Source organism: Pseudorca crassidens, chromosome 7 (genome assembly GCF_039906515.1).
Source record: "Pseudorca crassidens isolate mPseCra1 chromosome 7, mPseCra1.hap1, whole genome shotgun sequence".
In the NCBI taxonomy this organism is placed as follows: Eukaryota; Metazoa; Chordata; class Mammalia; order Artiodactyla; family Delphinidae; genus Pseudorca; species Pseudorca crassidens.
Genome location: NC_090302.1, coordinates 48,617,143 through 48,641,898, shown reverse-complemented (window position 1 = coordinate 48,641,898; position 24,756 = coordinate 48,617,143). Strand labels below are relative to the sequence as shown.

The following is a 24,756-nucleotide window of genomic DNA, read 5'->3' as shown; positions in this document are numbered from 1 at the left end:
GAGAAAAGCCATTTGGACAGGCTGAATCATATTACACTGAATTTTTGAAAGCTTATCAAGCCAAAGAGAATCTTTTGTTACTTGGAATTGCAGGCTTTGAAAGTTTAATCAATTAAATACAAGTTTCCCTGATGGAACATACAATTACCAGAAAGCTTGAGCCTGCCGCGAAGCCATGTGTTACTTTGTGAAAACAAATTGAATTTTATTTTGTGAGGAAGGTCAGTAGATTATTTTCATACCTCTACCACATTTAAATGCAAGCCACTGAGTGTGCTGGGGAGCGTTGCTGTTTTTACAATGCTACCTTCTCATAGTTAAATGGGTACACGATAAATACTGCATAGAACACATAAGTACTTAATAGTATCATTTCAGTGTAACTATGGGCTAAGTATTATGTGGTACCCATAAATACACACATATATCTAAATATATAGGTATCTAGAGACAGTGAATGAATACATACATAAAATTAAGAGACAGAATTAGTTTCATCAACATGGTTACACATTATGCTTTAGTTTAGACAATGTCAGTTCCCTGGAAATGCCTTCGCACAGCCAGATCTATGCTAAGATCAAAACCTGTTTTTTTTTTCTTTTTTTCTTTTCTTTAGCCACCAAAAATAGCTTAATAAATAGAAAAAAACTTCTCCAGGGTGCTTTTCCTCCTTAGAGTATTGTGTAAAAGATGTAGACAAAAGTTTGGAAGGAAAAGCTTATCTGCATTTATAAACCCCAGACAGGGTTGAATTTTTCACACATAATAAATGAGCTTGAGTCCACTAATTGTGTAAACACTTATTGCGCCTCCAATCATCCTCCTCTAGATGACTTCCTCTAATTCTAACCATTGGCCCAGTAGAAAGTGATCTGTGTTCAAAATCTGCTCAAGTTTTCTCACTTTCAGCCTATTTGAAGGCTGAGTGGGAACAGTAGCCGACTTACTTGTATTTATCTTCTGGAGTGAAATATGCTTTTCCAGTTGTCTCCTAAGTTTCACCTCTGCTCCGTACTTTCCGGTGGTCCCATTGTCGGCCAGAATGAAGTGAGAATGCATGCTGTTGAGAACAGTGAGCTTGCTCATGGGATTGGACATGGTCTGATATGGCCGGACAACCTGCAGAATTTCAAAAAAAGGGGCAAAGTCAGAGAAAAGAGTGAAAAATATGAAAAGGAGAACCAGACAGACAGGAATGAGAGAGAGAGAAGGGAAATCAATTCTTTGGTACAGTGAAAGGAGAGTCTACATCCTCCTCCTAATACTGTTTTGGGTAGAAGCAAGATTTACAGTAAGTATTCCATTAATTTTCTGGATTCATACAGAAATGAGAGTTTGTGCTTTCACTGTACTCAAAAACTGGCAAGTGAATGTCTGTTTCATTTTGAAGTTGATTGTTTATATGCTGATGAACCAAAAATAATTTTTAAATTTAGCTATTTTGTTTCTTTCTTTCTCCTCTCCTTCATGTCCATACATCTAATAGGCAGAGAAGAGCAACCATGATTCTGGAGTACAGTGGAGGATGGGGAGTGGAGGGTGGAGAATGGGGTCAGGGGTGATCTTCTTTGTCAAGCCCATTCAGCAATCTGAAGGTCTGTTATTTAAACAGACCTTAAGACACCTTAAGGTGTCTTATTAGACACCTTAAGTGGAAATGCTGAATGTAAAATAACTGTATCATGATATAAATAAAAATCAGGTTCACAATGTTCATCTCTGTCTTAAATTTTTGTTGTGTTATTTTAATTTCATGGTGAATCAGACTACCTGAAACAGAACAATTCTTAGTATGGTCTTTCAGACTTTTGATCTGAAAAGAAAAACAAAACCTATTGTGCGCCAGTTGCTTTATATACATTATCTATACTCCTTGCAACAATCCTGCAAAGTAGATGTTGTTATGTTTATTTTGTAGATGAAGGAACAGAGATGGAGATTAAGTAGGTTTTACAAGAGTTTACCACGCTCAGAACCAGAAATCACAACCAGGTCTGCCTGATTCCAAAATCTATGCTTATTCATTCCCCTTTCCCAAACTGCTTAGACACAGTGGAAACAAGATGACGTGTTGGAAACCTACTCCTAAAACATTTAGGCAGAAATTTCACTCAAGACTATGAAAAGGAACATTTAACCAACTCACTGTTACACGGTGTCCATACAGTTATTTCTGTACTGTATCACTGAAATTGACAAGACAGAAATAAATGCTAAGGGACTTTTATTTCTGTGCCTTTATGCAGTGTATACATTAATTATAGAGTTGAGATGCACTTGTTCATTTTAAGTATATAATAACCCATCAGGCAAAGCTGTAGTTTGCTAAAGGAATTTAGCAAAGTAGTTTGCTAAAGGAATTACAAAGTGATTCAGTAAAGACAGCATCAGTAGAAAAGATCTCATAAAAGCCATATTTTACACCTTGATGCTGATTCAAAACCCCACATTTCTGTATGCCTGGCAAACAGAATCTACTCAATGAATAGTGAATGGATTAATTCAAAAGACTTGAGACAGACATGCTTTTATTAAAAGTTGAAAAATAAAAACCCCCTCTTATCTGAATTGTTTGGGAATTGATCTAATCTAAATTTAAAATGGGTAATTCTGAGCTTTTGAAATATCTTTCAGACCTTTTAATAAATGTCCCTATTTGTTAATATACCATTAATATACCATTAATTCACAGCTTATTCTAGATGGCTCTCATTTATAAAGGAAGCCTATAAATTTGTGATTATTGTTTCCAGTAATCACATGGAGCAGTGTTCAATTACCCCTTTGTCTAGATGAGTGAATGAGAGTACCCCCTGAACTACAGAGAGAGTGGTTGGCTAACCCCATCCTGAGTTCTTTATCACGGGAAGAGTAGGTTGCTTGTGGTTAAAATTCCCATTTTGCTGTTACGCATTTTTTATCATAAAACATTCATTCTATAACAGAGTGCAAGTTAATAAATATTAATGCTTTGTTGAAAAAGGCTTAGCAGAAAGACTTTCTCCTATTCTTAAAGTACCTCTGCACTGTACTTTTGGATAAAAGAAAAAGCTTTAGTTTACTGTTTTCTCTTTCCTAACGGCAGTTCCCCAAGGCTCCATGCCAAGAAGGAGGGAACCCCAAAGCAGTTCTGTGAGGGGCATGGGACAGTGGATTTTCTAGAGGTTAAACTATTTGTGATGGAGAACTCCAGACACTTGTTCTAGATGAGATACGGGGCACGTTTTCGAATTCTTGGGAGCTTAATTAAAGACCACCAGTGAAAGTGATGTTTTCAAACAAATAAAGGAATGAAAATGATTCTGGGTCAACCTGACTTAATCACCACAATCTGAGAATAAAAGAACACAATTAAATCATCTGACTATATTCTATATATCTGTTTCCCCCACCACAGGATTCTAAGGACATTGATGCTTCAGCCTTCTGAGTTTTGACCTTCGTTTCTTGTGAAACACGGTGCACCAGCTCTTTGGGAATACGGTACATTTGAATTAATCATGATAAGAGGATCAAGTTTACAGTGTCACTCATGAATTTTAATGTCTTCATCTTACTGCTCCCCATTTCTTTGGATCTTATGTTAAAGTAAGTTAAAGGTAGTTATATTTTGCCAGGGATTTTTTCTGCCGAATAATGGAGGATATAAATCCAAAAAATAAGTTAAATGTCCTAAATTATTTTCCAGTCATCATTGGAGGAAGGTATGTTGAATCCTGGAACAATCATGAACGTTTGAGGCATGGAAATCTCTTTGAATCCCAGTTCTGTCAATGGCTGTGTGAATCTGAGTCTCACATTTTTAATCTGTAAAAGAGAAATGATAAAACCACTTACCTCATGGAGGTTAGATGAGATTATATGTGCAAAGTACCTGGCACCATGCCTGGCTCCTAGTAGGCAATCTACAAATGTGAATTTCTTCTCAAGTCCTGCTTTATCTTAACAACTATAAACTGATTTTCCAGTTGCAAACTAGTGACCAAAATGAAACGATGGGAGACAATTCAGTCACTTTTGTTTTACACAGGGATTTAAATCAATCAATATGAGTAAAGAAAACAAATTTATCAGTTGCCAAAATATGCAAAGTGGTTTTTTTTGCATGTCCTCCTAGGTCATTTAAGACGGTGATATTCTGGAAATATTTGTTGATTAACTGCAAAGTTGGAAATAACTTCCCAAATACTTCAGAGGAATGCATTTTGGTCTAACTTGTCTACAAAATACACTTAATATTCTTCATAACAAACATACCAGCAGTCTATTTTTGTTCAAGTTACAATTTGCATTTCTACAAAAGATTTGCTGATCTTCCTGTTAAGTTTTTCAAACAGAAAAAAATAATGCCTTTGTATCACATGAATACAAATGAATTTTTCCTTCTGACAAAATTTTAGAGGTAATGTAAAACTTTTATTGTTAAGAGCAAACATAAAAAGGACTTTTTGGAAATGTGTGTCTGTGTGTGTGTGTCTGTGTGTGTGTGCATGTGCATGTTTGCATAGCAAGAACAATTGTGATCTGTAGGTATACAGATTACTCTAGCACGTTTCTCAGCCAGTGTTTCTTGGGAGAATCAAGCCCTAATGCTCTGCAGTATTCATTGTATGTAATGGATCACCTTCTCTCCTAAGAATATAGGATGGTCCATGTTATGTACCATCCTTGAGAGAACTGAGAAGAGAGTCATTCAAATAATTTTCCGTGTTTTGTAGCTCAAATGAGGAATCTGGGTTGGGAAAGACTGAATTGTGTCTGAAAAGACTACATATCAAGTGATCTTTCATGATTGGTAACTACATTGGTATCTATAGCTAGAAGGGAAATCTGCTTAGAAATGGATTTTAGATACTTAGTATTTCACTCATTAATCTATTGTACACGCTTTGTATTGGCTGATTGGTAAAGCTCTAGTTCTAAGGCCTCTGTGTACCTTGACTTTGCAACAAAGAGGGAATGTAACAGAAACTGTTCAAGAAGTTAATGAGGTGGAGGGCCTTTATATAAGATACTTGTAGGGCCATTATCATTGCCAGGAGAGAACCGATCTAGAGACACTGCGGAGAAACTTAACATCATTTGTGTGTTGGTGCAGCGTGCTGCGTTTATTTTACTTGGATGGGCTGAAATCGATCATTTGGGAGCTGATCTAGGACACCTGCTGGAGTTTTCCTAGCTATTTTCATGCATGTTCTGGTCTCACCCAGGAGTACTTAGTAGGCAGTCAGGAGATGGGACTTCAAGTTCTAGTTCCCCTAACTAGTTTTGTGAACTTGGGCAAGTCTTCAAATTTATTCATTCATTCGTTCACACACCAATTCAGAATTTCTCTAGGAAATGTATGTGATAAGTATTGGACTGGCTTGAGGAGACATATAATCTTGCATCTTATCTCAAATAAATATTCAAAATATATTAATCAAAAGAAACTTTTTGGAGGGTGTTTTTCTCATCTGTAAGGTAGAGGATTTGACTATAAATTCGGAAGGCTTTCTACCTCTAAAATTGAGTCTGTACAGTCTGTATTAAAAAATACATTTGCCTTTTCCAAGTTAGCACAGAACAATGACCTTCTGTGTGTGCTGGCCACAAAAAAATTAGTTCGCTCATATCTTGGGGTCTCCTCCATTTTGTGGTGCTTTCCACGACGCAAGGGCAGTTTGGGTATCTGTGACTTCTTTCCTGAACAGAATTGAATTGAGTTAAATCAGGTTTCTGAGTCATCAATCACAGGCCTTCTGCAATCCCAGACATTATTACCTGGTGAGGTGTGTGTCAACCTGCCCCAGGCAATACCAGGGTAGGGGATGTGTAGTCCACTGAGTCATTCTTTCCCTCCTAATAGCACCATGATTATAATTTAGGCAGGAAGAAAATTAGCATTCTTTGACTACTTACTGTATGCCAGGCACTGTGATAGACACTTTTACATGGATTAATCCATTTCATGCTTATTTTAAAGACAAAACTATAGAGGCTCAGAGAAGTAAAGCGTCTTGACAAGATCTGCCCCACTAACCTCACTGTTTCCTATAAATCGCATGTAGACCTTAAATTCCTTTACAGGGCAGGAGACATTTAGAGGAAAGACAGAGGACCCAGCCTGATTTTAAATTTATAAAGGATATTATAGTTGGTTTTGCTGCTGGACATTTTTGTCAGTGACTCAGCCGGGCATTAAAATCCTGCTGACAGCTGATCAGATTATTTCCAGATGAGTTCTCCAGAACTGTAGAGTAGACAGAGGTCAGGAAAGGCACCAGCAGGCAGCAAAATGGGGTTTGTGCTTTGGAGAGAGCGACACAAAAGGAGTGGCAAGGTACTCTTCGGATCAGGCATGCGTTTCTGGGAGGGATGAGGGTATACTGCAGAGAAGTGGGAAACAACCTGTGTCTGAGGTAAAGAAACAAGGGGAATGAGAGAATGAAATAAAAAAAAAAAGGCACTGTGTATCCTCAAAATCATAGCAAGGCCTGAGCTAGAGGGAACACTGGCTTGTTGTTTCCTATTCAGGCAGCTCAGCTGCAAGTCTAGGTATGAAGCAGGGTCATATTGAAACCCAGATGCTGACTCTCAGCTCAGCAATCCAAACAAGAAACCAGCAAACCCAGGGATCCATCTCTAAAGAATGCCCAGATACTTTAGCTGCGTGACTCCCACTCAAATCCACAGGAAAACAACTGCATCTTTTTGCAGCACTTTGAAAATGTGTTCTTCACCTCATGGGCTGTAGAGCTGCCCCGTCCACATTTCAGGCTTTCTGCTCGAATAGGCTCGCCTCCCTCTGCCCTGTCCAGAGGTGAACTGTGTACCATTCAGATACAGGGCCTACTGGTTGTGGGAAAAGGCCTTGAGTTCTGAAAGGGGTTACTTGCTTTAGAAATCACCATGTATCAGTGGGGTGATTTTAAAATTTGTTCAGAAATTCTTTGAAAATCTTCCCTTAGTCTGGCTGGATTCAGTGACACACTTCTAAGCAGAATAAAACAGAAGTGATGGTGTGTGGCTTCCAAAACTAGGTCATAAGAGGGTTCCTCTTCACTCTCTCTTGGATCACCTACTCTGGGGGGAGCCAGTTGCCATGTTAATAAGGCAGCCTCCTGGAGAGATCCACATGGTGAAAACTCCTCCCAATAGCCATGTGAGTGAGTCATCTTGGAAGAGGGTACTGTAACCCCATTCAATCCTTCAGATGATGCAGCCCCAACTGACATCCTGACTGTGACCTTACGAGAGACCCCAAGCCAGAACTACCCAGCTAAGCCACTCACAAATTCCTGATCCGCAGAAACGGTGATATAATGAATGTTTAAAGTCGTTAAGTTTTGGGGTAATCTGTTACATGGTGATAGATAACTAATATAATACTGCATTATTATTATCTTCTTGGAGACTTCAAAACATATTCTCTTCCCTCTACTCTGGATTCACTGATGCATCATAATTGCATGACCTCCATTCTGCCCCATTCTGGTCCTCTAAGCTGCCTGGCATTCCATCCCTAGGCTCTGATCAGTTCTGGTTCCTATTCTACACTGGGGCTACGACTACCATCCTCCACGTTCCTCATACGTCTGACCCCAAACACTATCTCTCCTCATTTGGCAGATGATCTGACTCCTGTGTTTACACATTTGCCAGCTGGATGACCCAAGGCAGGTTATTTACCTTCTGGTCTCAGTGTCTCCATTTGTAAATGGAGATTAATAATGATTATAACTACCTCACTGGGTCATTTTTAGGATTCAATGAGATATAAAACGCAAGAAATGATCCACATATGAACTCAAAAAAATGACAGTTGCTCTTATATGCAGAAGTAATATTGCATAATAGGTAAGAATATCATCTGGGGAATTGGATGGCCTAGGTTTACATCCCAGCTACATAATTTATTAGTTATATAACATTGGGCAAGTTACTTAATCTCATTGTGTTTAGTTTCACCATCAGTAAAATGGGAAGGATGATAGTGATACTAAAAATAGCAACTTCTGAGTGCCATTATGAGGATTAAATGACTATCTGTGTAAAGTGCTTAGATGGATGCCGATACTTATTAAACTCTACAATTGTGTTGATATTATCATTGTTGTTATTATTATTTCAGTGATAAATGATAAACCTCCAGCTAAACTTCAAAATCCTGCCATCAATTCTCTGCCTACATATTCTTTCCTCGTCTCCTTCGGTTACAAGGGTACAGGTGGTTAATCTCCCCTTTAGCTCTGGACCCCATCACCTCAGGGCCACTCTAGGACTTATTTCATTAATTATCTCCTCTCCAACCCTAACTCCATTTCTACCATAAACTTATAAACAAACTCAGGTCTCTCCCATCTTGAAGAAAAAAATCCCTCAAATTATGGCTCCCCTTGGCTCCTCATGTCCCTTCTCCGCATCCCAGACAAACCTCTAAAAGGTAGTTTCTACTTGCCATCTCTACTTCTTTTTTTTCCTCCTCAACCCATTGAAATATGGCTTGATCCTCCATCATGCTTCTGAAACAGCTCTGACCAGTGATACCAATGATGTCTGTCTTGATCAAGTCGATGAACACTTCTAAGTCCTTCTCTTCCTTAGACTCTCAGTTGTACCTGGCATTGCCCTTCACTCAGTCCTTCTAAAACACAGTCTTCCCTTGGCTTCTAAAACACTCCCTGGTTTTGCTCCTCCCTCTTAGCCCTTCCTCTGGTCTCCTTCGCAGGCTGCTCTTCCTCTGCTCAACCGTTAAATATTGGCTATCACCAGGATCCGGGATATTATCAGGCCCTCCTTTTCATCACTCTACATACTCTGCTGTATGTAGTGATCCATCCACTGCAGTGGCTTTAATTATCATCTATATGCAGATATCTTCTGAATCTAAGCGGGTAACCAGATCTTTCTCACTATCCTGCTGGACATTTTCACATAGATATTTCAAAGGAACTTTGAAATCAACATGTCCAAATCCAAACTCAACACTGTGTTTACTGAAACTGTATTACCCATGCAACTGAATGTAGCCCTGAACCTGAGTGTGGTCCAGGTTTAGCTAGCATTGGCTCCTTCATGACTGTAAAGACTTGGGTGGGTCTCCTTGTCTCAACTTCTCCTCTCACATCCTCTGAATATATCGTATCTAACCTAGTCATAGAAGTCTAATAAACTCCATGTAATAAGACTCCTGGGAGGTTTTCTGAGCTTACAGTATGAAGTCACATTTGGCTTGCATCTGAAGTAAATGAAAAATGTACTGAGTTGAAAATGACACTAGAATTATCAATTGCATTATTAAACTTGATTTTTCTTGGCTTAAAATATAAAAATGACATCAAAAGAACACTTGCCAATTAAATGTAACAACTCTTAAAGGTTATAAAATTCTGAGAATATATCTACAGCTTAGGGAAGACAGAATATATTGAACGTCAAGATAATTTAATAACCACATAAGATGATGCTTTGGAAATCTACCTTGTGTTTTCATCCCCAGGCTAAAATGAAAAGTGCTTTTTCTTGTGATCATGCCTAGATTTTTCATTTGCCATGTGTTTTGTTAATCTAAATTTGGGAAAAGACAAATCATAAAGGCTTCATAAACTGTTCAATTACTTGAAACAATTCTGGTCAGATTGTTTTCTAAAGCAAGAATCTAAGTCTGAAATGAGTCATATAAAAATCACAATTCACTGGAATTTCTTTCTTGACTTAACACTGGTGACACTTTCATAATCATCATTCGAGATTGAGAGTATTTAGGGACAAAGAAAAGGGCTCAGGTCACTCTCATTGAGTCTACTTTTGAGTTTAATTTACAGGCATAAGATACCTGCCAGTATCTCAACTAACAATAAAAACATAATATCATTAAATATTTTCTTATATATCACTTGGCATACTATTGGGTTGGACAAGAAGTTCATTCGGGGTTTCCCATAAGATTTTATGGGAAACCCCGAATGAACTTTTTGTCCAACCCAATACTAGTTAAGAGTATGGGCTTTGGAGACAGTGGATCTTGGCTTAGTTTTTTTTTTTATGGAATAAAACGTATCTCAGCAGGCTAATATATACAATCACAGAGAGCTTCCTCAAATATGAGCTCAATAAATTACAATTACTATTATGATTATGCTCATTGAAGTTGTATAAAATAGAGCAAATGTTTTATAGTCAACTGAGAGATGAAGAAATCAAATCTTATAAAGTTTAAGTGACATGTCAAGGCCTTATGTTCATGCAAAGTATTATGTTAGTGGTTACCATCAAACAAAGAAAACAATTTAATCCCTATTTTTGAGGAGTTTTTAATTAAGTAGGGGAAAAAGACAGTTGTGGGAGAACTACCATCAGGCATATGATATTGTGGGTGAAGTCAGGGAAGCCGTCTGGTAGAAGGGAGCCTTGAGCTTAGTTTGATGGAAGTATAGGGTTACGGGTTGCCATAGAAGAGAAGAGCAGTAGGAATAATATGGAGACACCACAGAGGTGGAGTTAACCTTAAGAGCTGAACAATATTCGTTTTCAGGTCTAATGGCAGGGCAAAAGATTGTTACTATCTCAGTATTCATAGCATTATTCTTCACCAAAGTCTGTTGTTTTTATCTATTAATTGAAAGATTTGGTTAAACAGAGTTGAAGGTATTTAAATTTAAAGAATCAAGGCTAGTTCTATCACTGAGTTGGGAGGATCATGCATCTTTCAAAGGGGTTACAGAAGAGCCTCTTCTCATTCCACATTTCTTTGTCTCCATCCCCAACGTGTAGAGGCTTCACCATCCACCTCCCAACTTGAGCTGCTACATAAGAAAATAGTTTTATATTCAGATACTTGGTTAAAAAATCCCTCAACTATAGTTACTATAGTATGATCAAGTTCTGTAATATGAGTAGAGATTAAGTTGTGGTAAAGTTGTGAACCAGATATAATTTATCATTATATTTTTTCCATAATGTTTATTTTCCCTGAAGCCTGAATTTCATCATGGCCAATCCATCTCCTCAATATTTATTGAGTACCTACTATGTGTGTGGCTCTAAGTTGAACTCAGAATCCAAAGATACATGCCTTATACCTTTAAAGCCTAGTTAAGAGATCAGACTTGAAAGGAAGTACATTTTTCAGAATATCTAGAAGCACACCCTAGGACAAATTAATCTTTCTTCTTTATTTTTAGGGCTAGTATTTGCCTTTATGGTGTCATTCCAAAGGTATATTCAAATTCTAAAATGAATAGCAACTGTGATGTCTACTACTCCTATCAATAAAATAACTGTAGTAGTACTTGAATTTTCAGCTTCTAAAAGTGCTCATCTGAGAGCCAGCCCCACAGAAATAAAATGATCTATATTTTCTATTGGTTTGGATATAAATCTACTGTAATAAAATATCTGGCATAAGATATAGAGCCTTTCTTTTATCCTTATTTTTTAATTTATATCAAGTAAATTTCCTGGATTTCCCTTGACATTTACTTTGTGCCACTTCAATCTTATTCTGGAATATAGACATAGACTTGACCAAAAATGCAACAATCCTATTTTTTCAAATGATTGCATTTTGATAGAATTCTGAAGTGGTCAGGATTTTTAATAGTATGTTGGTTGTTTTTCTCTGCTACCTGATGTCTGATCCTATAAGGTTTCCTTTTTGATGTTTATTACATGTGTGTTTGTTTATATAAAATGGAAGAAAAAGGATAGAAGGTATTAAATCAAGCTAGCTATGGAAATTATTGTAACTACTTAAGAAGCTTACCAGACAACACTTCTGTTTTAATGAATTTTAGGGAGATTTTTACCAGTGACTACATATTTCACTCAAATACTTCTTTTTATGACAGCCTAACATCATATTCCTTTTAAATTATCATTTAAATTATACATTAGAATAATAAACACATATTTAAATGTCCCTCAAACTATGTCATAAATCCTGTATACCAAAAACAGCACTTTTGGGAATTCCCTGGCAGCCCAGTGGTTAGGACTCTTTGCTTTCACTGCCGAGGACCTGGGTTCAATCCCTGGACGGAGAACTGAGATCCCACAAGCCACGTGGTGCAGCTAAATAAATAAATAAATAAATAGAAAAGAGGAAAGAATCTATAGGAAAGAGAAAATTACGATTGGAAAGTGAATCACCTAAATAGGTCAGTACACAGATTAAAAAAAAAAAATTAAATTAAAAAAACCTCACAAAAAACAGCACTTTTGCTCCAAATAATTTACAACTTGAAAAACAAACTCTTATTATATAAGAGCCTGAGAAGTCCTATGTGTATTGTGGTTTCCCAATTTTGGGGGAAAAGCATGCCAGAGTGGTTGAAATTCAACAGATCTTGGTCAAAGACTTACTAAAAAATGAAAATACGATTGTTTTTCCTGTGCTCTCTACAACCTGCCAATTTTACTTCCTCTTCTCGGTCTCTCCGCAAGTTCACTTGGATCTTTGTGAGCCATGGCTTGCCTTTATTAGACCCCTGTGAGCAGGGACAATGAATGTGCACATTTTATTGAACTTATAAGTGGCTTTTTCTGCTCCCTGAACTGGGATCAAGTCTAGTTTTGAAGTCAGACAATGTAAGTAAGTCCCGTTGGCACAGGCGTATGTAAGTTCCTATTGGCACAGAACAGGTAAGAAATACAGGAAGAAAGAAAAGAAGAATGAAAAAGAGGAGCACATGAGGAGGTGAAATCAGAGAAAAAAAGCTAGAATTGGAGGGAAATGAATTAGGGGTGATTCAGCCAACCCAGCAAGGCAAGTAAATACAATATAAGTATTGTCTTTCCACAATCATACAGAAATAGAAGACAAACAAAATGACACAGAAAGGCAGTAGGCCAGCATTCTCTGCAAATGATTAGGCAACTGAGGTAATTATATGGTTACTCTATCTTGAATAAAGAAATAATCAGCCTTCATTTATTCATAGTTCATCTGCATGAGAAAGTTCCAAAACGGTTTTCCCCCCAACAAATTGAATAATAACAACTCAGGTTTACAAGAGAGATGCTGAAACTATGAACATTTAAAAATGACTTCTGAATCATCACGACATTTTAAATAGTTAATTCATTTGTTAATAAAATGAACTATTAGATGCTCTTGGTATTAGGGGGCATTTTAGCATATTCTAATTCTTTAAGAACTGTATTTGTTCTAGTTCGCAGCTGATATATACTTAAAAGCCAACTTGGAATCTAAGGCAAATATTAACCCAAATACGTTCCATCAAAGACTAGTCCCAGATACTTTGAAAAAATTAGTATTACTTTTCCAGTCGGTTCTGCCAGCATAACACTTTGGGAATTGCTGCTTGAGATATTCAATTTTTGTATGATACAAAACAGCAAGTACATTTTAGTTAAGAGAATATTACACTGATAAAACTATCTCATTCCTTATTCTACATATTCTGGATAAATTCGTGTTTCTACATGTAATTTGGAAGCATAGATATGGACATTTCTTATCACTTAAAATAAAGTTATTTGTCACTTAAATAAAGTTCTGAAGGATTCAAAGAGTGTTTATTTACTGCTTCCATTTCATGATCTTTGATTTTTAAATTCAAAGTATTTTGCATTGCATTTTAAAAAATTGCACATACTGTGTTGCACTGAAATAAGATGGTTTCATTATACTGCAACACAATAGAAGAAGCAGTTTAGGACCAGTTACTTCTCAACCTCTTTGATTAAAAAAAAAATTTTTTTTTTTTTTTTTTGACTCTGACAGACTTCATGTTACTTAGAGAGAAATGCGAAGCACATTTATTACTCTATGGCAGGCCCTGATTGGGAATGGAGGATTGTATTGATCTGATATAGAGAAGCATTGATAAATAATTAATTGCTAAAATTATTGGGGACAAAAGAAATAAATAATGCATGGCAATCTGTGTACATAGTCTAACTCATACCAGTGGAATTTTGGAAAGTATTACATAGGGGAAAAAGTCTGGTTGTTAGTAGGAGAGAAAAACCCTAGAAGGTAGGTGGGGAATGACCTGTTTGTGGTTTTAAACAAACGAAAAAGAGACCCTGGAAATAAGACAGTGACTCAGAAAAAATAGGACCAAATTCTCTCTGGCAAAACTGTTGATTGATTGGTCAGTGTGTGGCTCCTGACATCAGAAGAGGAAAGAGAGGTTAACAACCTGCTGAGTTTGGTCAAGGGCTTCTGAGTAGCTCCAGAGCAGGAAATAAAGATCCCAACTGTGCCACTCCTCACCCAAGCATTTAGCAAAAGAAAGGCCAACCAGGGAAGCCACAAGTTTGAATGGAAAGAATCTCCCTCTGTAGCCTCCTGTCCTAGGTGAAGGGCACTCAAATAAAGAAGCTGGAGACCTGGGGTGAGGAAAGTCCTCATTTTATGTATCAGTCAATGAATTCAAGCTGTTAATTAATCTTAACATAACTGTGCCAAGAGCACTTGCAAAATTTGATGGGTGATAAAAGACCATTGCTTGATTCAAACCAAGAGGGTAGTTGATAAATCTTACTTAGGACCTTTCCTAATCCTAAGAACTGACACGGAGTTCACATAGATAGATTCTGGAAAATAAATAGTCTCCCATAACTATTCCTAACATCAGTTTCATTTTGGGAGGTGAGGACTGACAGAGTAATCCAGTATGCATAGTTTGAATTCTAATTTTATTTTACTCTTTTGATATCACCTCTATGAGAAGTCACATACAGGGAGCTCCCAGGACTTACATCTCTTCCAATCAGGTCCTCCTGGTTTTCCACAATTCCCCAAGGGGCGATACCTATGGTACATATCTTCCCTCGAGACTTAGATGCATGGTCCTTCAAGGCATCTCCAACATGACGAATAACACCTAAGAGGAAAAAGAGAAGTATTACTCTTGCCTTTTAAAGCAATTACTTTCCATTGATCTAAAGGAAATTGTGGTAACTGTTTTTCCTAAGATTAAATGCACTGAATATAAAGTTTTGACACATTTCTACATGAACTACACATGTTCAGGAGAGAACATAAACTTGCACCTCTAATGCCAGATACATTTGCTGGACTTGTATATGAACTCTAGTAATACATTTCTTATTCTATCTCATATGAAAAAAAAGATGTATACAGTATCTATAAAAAGAATAAATACAGGGACTTCCCTGGTGGTCCAGTGGTTAGGACTCTGCACTTCCACTGCAAGGGCCATGGGTTCGATCCCTGGTCAGGGAACTAAGATCCTGCAAGCTGCGTGGCCAAAATAATAATAAAACTTCATTTAAAAAAAAAGAATAAATACGATACTTTAAACTTAGAGAATCTTTTCTTGTATTATAAGTATAATGATGTGTTACTATGACTAAGTACTAATACCATGACAATATCCTATAAAAAGCATCATAAATAATATTATATTAAATCTATACCACAGTTTGTGTATGAGTTAGGGTCAGCAAATAGAGTAATTACTTAGTTCAGATTTTATTAATCTTGATTTCAACTTCTTATTTATGGACACATAATGTGGAGACCCTGCTTGTAAAGAAAATGTTGACATATTCTGTGGAAAATGTATGTTAAAAATACATAAATACACCTTTTTAGACATCATTCTAATTATTTTCCTCTTCTGTCATAATGGCCTTCCCATCACCACGCCTTTCCTCACCATAGTTAAGAGTGAGAAAATTCAGTTTACAAGATGGTAGGGAACTACCTTTTATCTTTTAATAAACCATTTAAATAAGATATAATTTCTAATCTTTTAACTTCTCTCTCAAGTGATCATTTTTATAGAAGATATAAAATACATTCTCTAAGAAAAGATGCTTCCATTTATACTTTAAGGAAAATTCCACCCATTCTTCAAGGAAAAACTCACACCTAGTTCCATCTCCTATATGAAAGCTGAGTTGGATTTGATTTCTTCTCCATTTGAACAGGGTTGCAGTTGGTATATTTTGAATAGTTCAATATGTCACTGAACATATTCTTCTTTGGTTCATAATCACATGTGAGGATGTCTCTGCTCAGAGTAAACTCATTTAGGGAAAGGTTGGAGATCAGCGTCTTACTCTCTTCAGGTGCCAGCACAGAGCGAGGGCTCAGGAACTGGGCACCACTGAACTAACTAAGCACACAAAACACACCAGGCAATTTAATCACAGGAGACAACAGACATGTGTGAACAACTCAATTCTGAAATATTCATAAGATCAAACAGAAAGAGCCTCCTTTAAAAAAAATCAAATAACAGAGTAGTGTAAATAGCCACTAATCCATGCTGAGCTGTGCTGGGAGCATTGGGAAGCATATCAATTTCACTTACTATCTCATCTATGGATCTTCTAAGAGAAAGTACTGATAAAGAAAACCAAATACAAGAGTAAAGGTGTGAATATTAGTGTTAAGTTTTTTCCTATTTATATGCAAAACTCATTTGGGGTCCAGTCCTGGACAAGAAGGTTAACTTCATGGTAGCCCCTCCCTCCATCTGCCACAATTCCGCCTTCACCTTTTACCCAAGCTGAGTGTTCAATCGAACACACTTTGAGTGTTGGATTGAACTCGATGCCTGGAGAGAGGCAGAGGTGAACTCTTTGGTTTACAACATTTACGCTGTTAATTCTTCTTTTGATATTGGATGCATTTCACAAAAGAAGAAAAACAATAAACAATGTTCCAAGTTCCCCCAAACAGAAGATTGGTAAGCATTTCTTTTAGAAACCTTTGAGTTGATCTCCACAGGAGATGCAGGTTATGCCAGGAAAGCAAAAGACTGAATAATTATAGGCAAATGATGCCTGTTAAACTGTGAGTGAAAGTTGGAGCTTAAAGCCTGAACAGCCACGAAATAAAACTGCTCGGTAGATATTTGATCATCACAAAGTAAACAGTAAAGAGCCGGCTGAGCAGGTCATTCCAAGATCATGTCACTATACAGACTGAGTCAGGGTTTCACATGACAACGATGGGCATGGCCAATATGCAGATTTCGCTGTGTAAGTGAACCTATATTGTTGTGAGCTGAATGTTCACAACTTCTAGGTATGGAGGAGACTTCTGAGTGCAGGTCTCACTCAGACATCATCTAAACTACAAACAAATGAATAAACAACATTGAGATACATTTTATTTAAAACTAGTTGGTCCAGGGTGATGTTCAGCATGTCCCACTAACCTCAAAGGTGTCCACATGCGCAGACTTTGAGTATTGAAACAAGTCTGAATTAATTTACTGCAGCCTTACCTGTCTCTTCCAATTGGCACTTCTGACTCAGGCTGGGGAAATACATCAAAACATTTACAGCATCCGTTCCATTATCTGCTGCACATTCATAATGTTCTGCAGATAAGCACTTAACTCTAAGTGGGTTTGTAAGAATTGATTTGACAGCTTGCCTGGATCACAATATAGAAACTCATTTGGCAGGTAGAAAAAACTGCTTGGAGTTCAGAGTGGGGTGTGTCTTCTGTTGGTGCAGAGTTGATTCAATGAAATACTTTAAATAATAAACACATGTTACTCCAGACTTTGCTGTCACCCCAGATGGAAAGGGCATTCTGCAAACTCTAAAGCTATTTGCATCAAACTTAAAATCACTTAAAGAACAGAGTCTCCAATTTAGAGCAAAAGTTATTCCTTAAAAAATTACTGGATGCCTATTTGGCAAATTGAGGTATTGAAAATATCCTGTGAAATTCCATTAGTCGTGTTTATAAATTCTGTAGAGTCGAGTATTAAATATCCCAATCTGTTTCTTAAGTGTAAATAATTCTTCTTGGTTGAGAAATGACAGTACAGTTATCATTTAGGTAGAGGAAGGAGAGAGACTCAGTGAAAGGAGCAATAACCAGCAGGTGTGGACACACAGGTGTAGGGGCTGAGGTGGGGGAATGTAAATATATTTAACCTCAGGAGAAAATGACCTTAGTCACAACATTCTCGTGGCCTTATGTTGTCCTTCTCTGTCCCACTTCCAATTACCTGTGTTAACACCTCCAGTGAATATCCATGCTCCAGTTGTCATGGCTGCTTTGATGAGACCTTTCCCAAAGACTTGCTTGAGTTTTGGCTGGAGTTCAAAGTTCTGTAGGCCCCCATGAACTGAGATGAGAAGCTTGGGAAGCTCCAACTGCCATTCCTTGGTCATCAGGTGTAGGAGGAGATCAGGTTTTGTATCGAAAGATACTCGTACGTACTAGAAGAAGGACGACCATTGATTAGGGAGGCAGTGCAGGGCTGACTGTGGCTGCTTACCTTTACTGATTGCAATGATATGTATAGTTACTTGAAGAAAACGTCTTATAAAAACTAGATTTTTTAAAAGGGGCAAATCAATTGCTTTACCAAAAGAGCCTTCTAGACAAAGGGATTCACCATTTTAAAAGATTTTCTTGAAATTCTGAATGACTACAAATTTTTAAATTATTTAACTTTCTAAAATGCAGTGTAAACACAACTTTCCCTGGGATGGGTTCTTTGCTCAAAGGAAATCGTATTTATATTTTACCAACCTTAAAATTTGTGCAACAGTTCAAATGTTGCTAACATTTTCAATATAAATAATCCCCCTATACCAACTGGACCTAGATATGACTGTTTCTGTGACCCTATTATTTTGAGAGGTTTTGAAAAATTCTACAATTCTACATAATGTAACAAGAATTTTAAAATATGGTAACAGCTGATTATATTTATTTAAATCTAAAAATAACTGCATACCAAATGTTTTATCTTTCAAAGAAAAGTGACAGAAGTCATTCCAATTATTTTTGTAGAATAGTTGAAAAAAATTGAAGTGCATAGCAGATATCAAGGTATTACCAGATGCAACTGGAAATAAAGTTATGATAAGGATATATAAATAAAATGCTATAAATACATATAATGATAAACATCTATATAACTATATATATATATATATATATATATATATATATATATATATACACACACACACATACTCATTTAGGTCTTTAATTATATAAATATTCCATTTCTAGCTGGAAACAACTGGAATATTGGGCAAATGCACCTGAAAGCCTTTTGAAATGTATTGCTGAGCTGGCATGAAAAGAGAGAACATTCAGATAGCTAAACAAAGTAGAAGCTGGAATCTCAGGAGGTAAGGAAATACCAAAGCAAGCTTTGGCCTTGAGGCTTTCTCCTGAATCCTGGAAGACCATCAGCATCTGCTTTGGTAGCTTAATGCAGTATGGGGGTGCCTAGGTGCCTAAGGAGAGACCCCACATAAAGCTGGGATACTTCAAAGGGCTCCACTCTCAAGTGTAAGGAAGAAAAATAAATAAGGCTGATGGTCAGAAGAATAGAGCAAGGAAACTTGCCTGCCTCAACCTTGATTCTCAGCAGATGGGAAAAAAAAAAATTCTCCTCTGGTTATTTATAAACAAAAGTGGGTCCTCATACAGGTTCTGGTCCACATTCACACTCTCAGTGTGGTTTGAGAAACATCAGAGTATTTAATATAAGATGGTTCTGGTGGGGTAATGGCTCCAGATAACTCTCAGAAGTAAATGCAAATTCTCTGTGGAGGAATACATCATCAATCCAGGTCTCAAATAATTCCCATGGGAAAATAAGCATCTCATTGTAAAAAAATAAAATCACAAATTACAAAAGGAAGTAAAGCAACATGAATGAGAACCAAAAGACAACGGATAGCAGAATAAGATCCTCAAAGATACTGAAATGTTCAGAGAGAGAATATGAAATAGCTACATTTAATATGTTAAAAAACATAAATGAGAAAATTGAACATATGAGTAAAGAACAAGTGATTATAAAAAATGATCACACACATTTGAAAAAGAGTAAAAAAGAGAACTTCTAGAAATTAAAATATAACAATTTAAATGAAAAATACAGGGGATAAATGAAACTACAGATCAGACATGTTAACTATAGATCCAGAGAAATAAGCCAGATGCAGCCTAGAAAAATAGAGGAATTGAAAACATAGAAGAAAATTTGAGAATTTTAGAAGACGTAATCAGAATTCTAGATAGAAATAAAAGAGATAATGTGGAAGAGGCAATACTTGAAGAGATATTGGTTGGGAATTTCTCAGAATTACTAAAAATACTAATTCTCAGATTCAAGAAGCGCAATGAATCCCAAGCAAGATAAATAAAAAGAAACCCCACGCACAGATACCTCATAGAGAACACCAAAGGGTAGGGGGAAAAGCCTTCAAAAGGAGCTAGAATAAAAGACAGATTACCTACAAAGAAACAGTCATTAGACTGATGGCTTACTTTCAACAGCAACAATGGATGCCAGAACAGTGTCTTCAATTTGCAAAGAGAAATTATCTGTCAGTGTAGAATTCAGCAAAAATATCTTTCCAAAATGAGAGCATATTATAGACATTTTTAGACTACCAAAACTGAGAATTTACTTCTAGCAGACTTCGCTGAAGGAAATTTTAAGATATATGTAGCAGGCAGAAGTTACATGATCCCAGATGGATGATCTGAGATACAAGAAAGAATGGTAAACAAAGATATTAGCACATACAGGGTAAATCTTAAAAAGCACTGGTTGTAAAATATAAAATGATAATAGTGTCTAATATATGGTGGAAAGGGATAGAACTAAAGCACTGGATAATATAGCATATAAATTAGGGAGTAGTAATTAGAGTCAAAGCATTCTAAAGTCTATATATTATGTGGGAGAGAAAAGTTTTAATTTTGGAATTTGTGAAGTATTAATGTTGAAGTTGCATAACCACAAAAAGAATAGACTTGCATGTAATCATACAAACATATGCTTTTGGATGTATAAATAAAAAAGGTTATGCAGGAGATGACAATTTATTGTAATATTTTTTGGATCGGGGAGACCCCACTGTTGCAAAAACCTTAAAAATTATATGTCAATTCTTTTGTTAAACTATATTTTAAATATATTTAGCAGAAATGTGAGGTACAAACATACAAAATATCAAAGTAGCTTGATAAATTAAGCTGCATAATCAAGAAATACAGAAGAGCTAAAGTTTCTCATATACATATACTAGAAATCCAAAGAAGTGTTAGAATCTAACAAGCTGGTTCTATATTGATTTAATCTACTCAGCAAAAATCAATTCCAGAATGGAAAGAGTATAAAGGTTGGCAATTTTAGCTAAGTACATTATATCAAAAGAATTATATCACTTATTTTACATTTGGTAGTGTATAAAATAAGTGATATAATAGCTAGTGGGAAGCAGTTGCATAGCACAGGGAGATCAGCTCGGTGCTTTGTGACCACCTAGAGGGGTGGGATAGGGAGGGTGGGAGGGAGGTGCAAGAGGGAGGGGATATGGGGATATCTGTATACATACAGCTGATTCACTCTGTTATACAGCAGAAACTAACACACCACTGTAAAGCAATTATACTCCAATAAAGATGTTAAAAAAAAGAATTATATTACTTATATCAATAGAATTTAACTAGAGTTTACAATGTGGGAAACCGCATATTTTGTACACAAACTCATGCAGAGGGCAAGAACTTTCAGATATCAGCAGAAATCTTCAACAACAACGTGCTTTTTTTGGAATTTGTGAAGTATTAATGTTGAAGTTGCATAACCACAAAAAGAATAGACTTGCATGTAATCATACAAACATATGCTTTCGGATGTATAAATAAAAAAGGTTATGCAGGAGATGACAATTTATTGTCCAGCCTTGGGGCTGGAGAAAGGGTACTGCAGTGGTAGAAGCAAACACAAGGGTTTCTTAAATAAAAGCTTTTAAAATCATCTATTGTTATATTTATTATCTCATTGAGTGACTGTTTATAAGAAAGCTATCTATATAATGAACGCTATAAAATAAAAGAATAAAATGTTTTCTGTGCCCCTACACTGAACTTATGCTACTTAAGTAGTTAAAATTTGGTAGCTTTACTAGATTAAATTTATACCATTTTGAATAATTCTAGAAAGGGATATTTAGTAAAATAAACTAGAACTGAGACTCACAAGGCTTCCAAACTATACAAACCAAGAATGTTCATTGTGGAAGATGCTAAGAAACTGCTTCTCAAATTATTCAGTAACTTTATTTCAGTATCACTTTCTTATTCCTTCAAAAAACCCCAACTAAATAAGAATCCATATTCTTCTAAGGTGAGATATAAATTACACTTCTAAATATAGAAAAACATCTAAAGTATAAAAATCCTTCTAAAATTAAAACATCCTTCTAAAATCCCCTTGCAAGCCTAGATAGTGGTTCCTAAAATTTCTGAAGAACTGTAAAGCTGTAGTCCCAATGATTAGAGAAGGCTTACATGAGAACAGTAAAATGTTTTGAAAAACAAGAAAAGTAGTGTGATTATGGCTTTTGGAACTTCAAGATGCCTCACTGAGCAATCCTACCTGCACGTTTCATTTAGCCAGGTAAATAATGTGAGATTCTGAGCCACAGGTAGTGTCTGGGAACAGACACACATACATTACTAATGAACTCAATGTGAAGAGATATGGCAATCATACTAAATCACTACAGAGATTGTGTAATAATTTTAGTATGTGTAACCTAGCTAAATAACATATTATGGTGATCTAGTGGGTAAGACTCCACGCTCCCAATGCAGGGGGCCTGGGTTTGATCCCTGGTCGGGGAACTAGATCCCACATGCATGCTGCAACTAAGAGTTCACATGCCACAACTAAGAAGCCCGCATGCCACAACTAAAGATCCCACATGCTAGCAATGAAGATATTGCACACGTCGCAACTAAGACCTGGCACAGCCAAAATAAAATTAAATAAATAAATAAATAATATTAAAAAAAATAACATATTATGGAGTTCAATTATTTATGGTAATTAGTAATAATAATTCTAATGCATTTTTAGGAATAAGTCTCACTTGGTAAATAATTCTCTTTGGGGCTTCTAAAGTTACAACTTACCAATAAGGAACCCAATTTACTGATCATGTAAGTAGTTCACTGGAAAGTGACCAACGAATCTAGTGAATATGTTAAAATTCCTTTTGAACTAGCTTCATCTTTTTCCTAGCTAGGAAACGAAGAAAAGCTTGCTGGTGATCACGAAACACTTGTTACTCAGTTAATAAGTGCTCCAGTGGGGGAATGAATGAATGACCTTAGATCACCTTGTCCCTGGTTCTCTGTCTTACAGACGAACAAACAGAGGTATTCAGTGTCTGGCCTGTGTAAGGTCATGTTGCTCATAGGCTCTCTATCCATATTTCTCTCTACTCTCAATTTCTTAACTACTGAGAAAAAACCCCAAACCTACAATCAAATCCCTTGTGTTCCAGGTACATACATACTGTGTGCTTTACATGCATCATTTCATGGACTCCTCCCAATTACGAGGTTGGTGGCATCCACATTTACGGGGGACAGGAAAGAACAGTAAGTTCAACAGCTGTTAAGTGGTGATGACAGGATTCACACCCCAGGTCTGTCTGACTCCAGGTCCTTGCTCTTGACCTCAAAAACATAAATGCCTCCTCTCTCACTTCTCCTTTTCCTTCACTTACAACCAAGCAGTCTGCGAGTCCTAACGATCCATTTCTCAAATGGTGCTCTCATCCAGGCCTTTCCTTCTATTGCTTCAGTTGTTATTTTAAGAATAAATAAGAATGCTCTTTACTAGGATGTCATTTTGGGTTGTGGCAACAGTCCTACTGGCTCCTCTAACCCTGTGTTCTCAATGAGACACCAACAGGCAGATTTCTTTCCCCAATTCCTTTTTGATCATATTATTTCTCAATTCAAATAGTTACATCATACATAAACTCCCATTCTGCCTGTCATGGTCCCCACAATTTGGCCTTACCCTACTCATTTAAGAGGCGTTCCCCCGCTTCTCTCTGTATTTGGCTAATGTTATTCCCCAAGTCCTAGAAAACCCAGTCCCTCCCCTTTCATCTACATAAATCATTCTTGTCTTTCAAAGGCTCTTATTGACTGCTCCTTGGAATGCAAGCTCATGTTGACTCAATATAACGCTCAGTCAAACCCAGTCTAATATACATTTTTTTCCTGTTGTTTCTTGTTTGTGTCAGTTTTATCTCCCTATTTGCAAGATCTTTGAGTGGAGGGATCATGTTTGGTCTGACCTACGATTTTGGATAAGCCTTTCAGTACTGGCTATGATGTAGTTACAATCTTAGAAATAAAAGGGAGTTTAGAAATATCTTAGCAATCATGGGAACTAGAAATACTCTATTTCAGTTCTTCTGCTTTACAGATGACACTGAGACCCAGGGAAGGTGAGTGACTGGGAGTCAGAATTAGTTATCTAGTAATTAACCACTCACCTAACCCATTATTAAAGCTACTGTTACACTGAAAACTCTAGGTTGAGCTGTGCTTCTCAAACTTTAACATGCAAAACTCACCCAGGGGACCTCAAAAATGCAGGTTCTGATTCAGTAGGTATGAGGTGGGACTTGAGGTTTTGCATTTCTAACTAGCTCCCCAGGGACCACAGGAGTAGCAAGGATTACAACTCTTCCCCAGACCAAAGATTCTAAGTGGTGTGTCTAGCGTTTATCACTGGGCCCGAGGGAAGAAAGAACACTCAATATTTTACACAAAAATCAAACAGAAGAATGGAGGAAATAATGGAAAATTACTCAGGCCATGAGAAGTAGGAAAGTGCAGCCACTGATAAGCTACTCAATTTCAACTACCTAATTTTTTTTCACCAGGACTAATTCTTATACAAAGGAACACATGATTAATGACAGCCCACCCCTGATATCCAGAAACTGATAAATAAC

General features: G+C 36.7%; 1 protein-coding gene across 7 annotated transcripts in view; it reads right to left on the bottom strand.

Annotated features, from left to right (window-relative positions):
* TRPM3 (transient receptor potential cation channel subfamily M member 3) overlaps positions 1-24,756 on the bottom strand; it is a 519,386-nt gene that overhangs the window by 231,382 nt on the left and 263,248 nt on the right. For all 7 annotated transcript variants that reach the window (XM_067744185.1, XM_067744178.1, XM_067744179.1 and 4 more), the window contains exons 4-6: positions 17,958-18,171; positions 14,716-14,840; positions 951-1,122 (exon numbers count right to left, since the gene is read on the bottom strand). In XM_067744185.1, the coding sequence (XP_067600286.1) occupies positions 951-1,122; positions 14,716-14,840; positions 17,958-18,171 (511 nt within the window). The remainder of the gene's footprint in view (positions 1-950; positions 1,123-14,715; positions 14,841-17,957; positions 18,172-24,756) is intronic.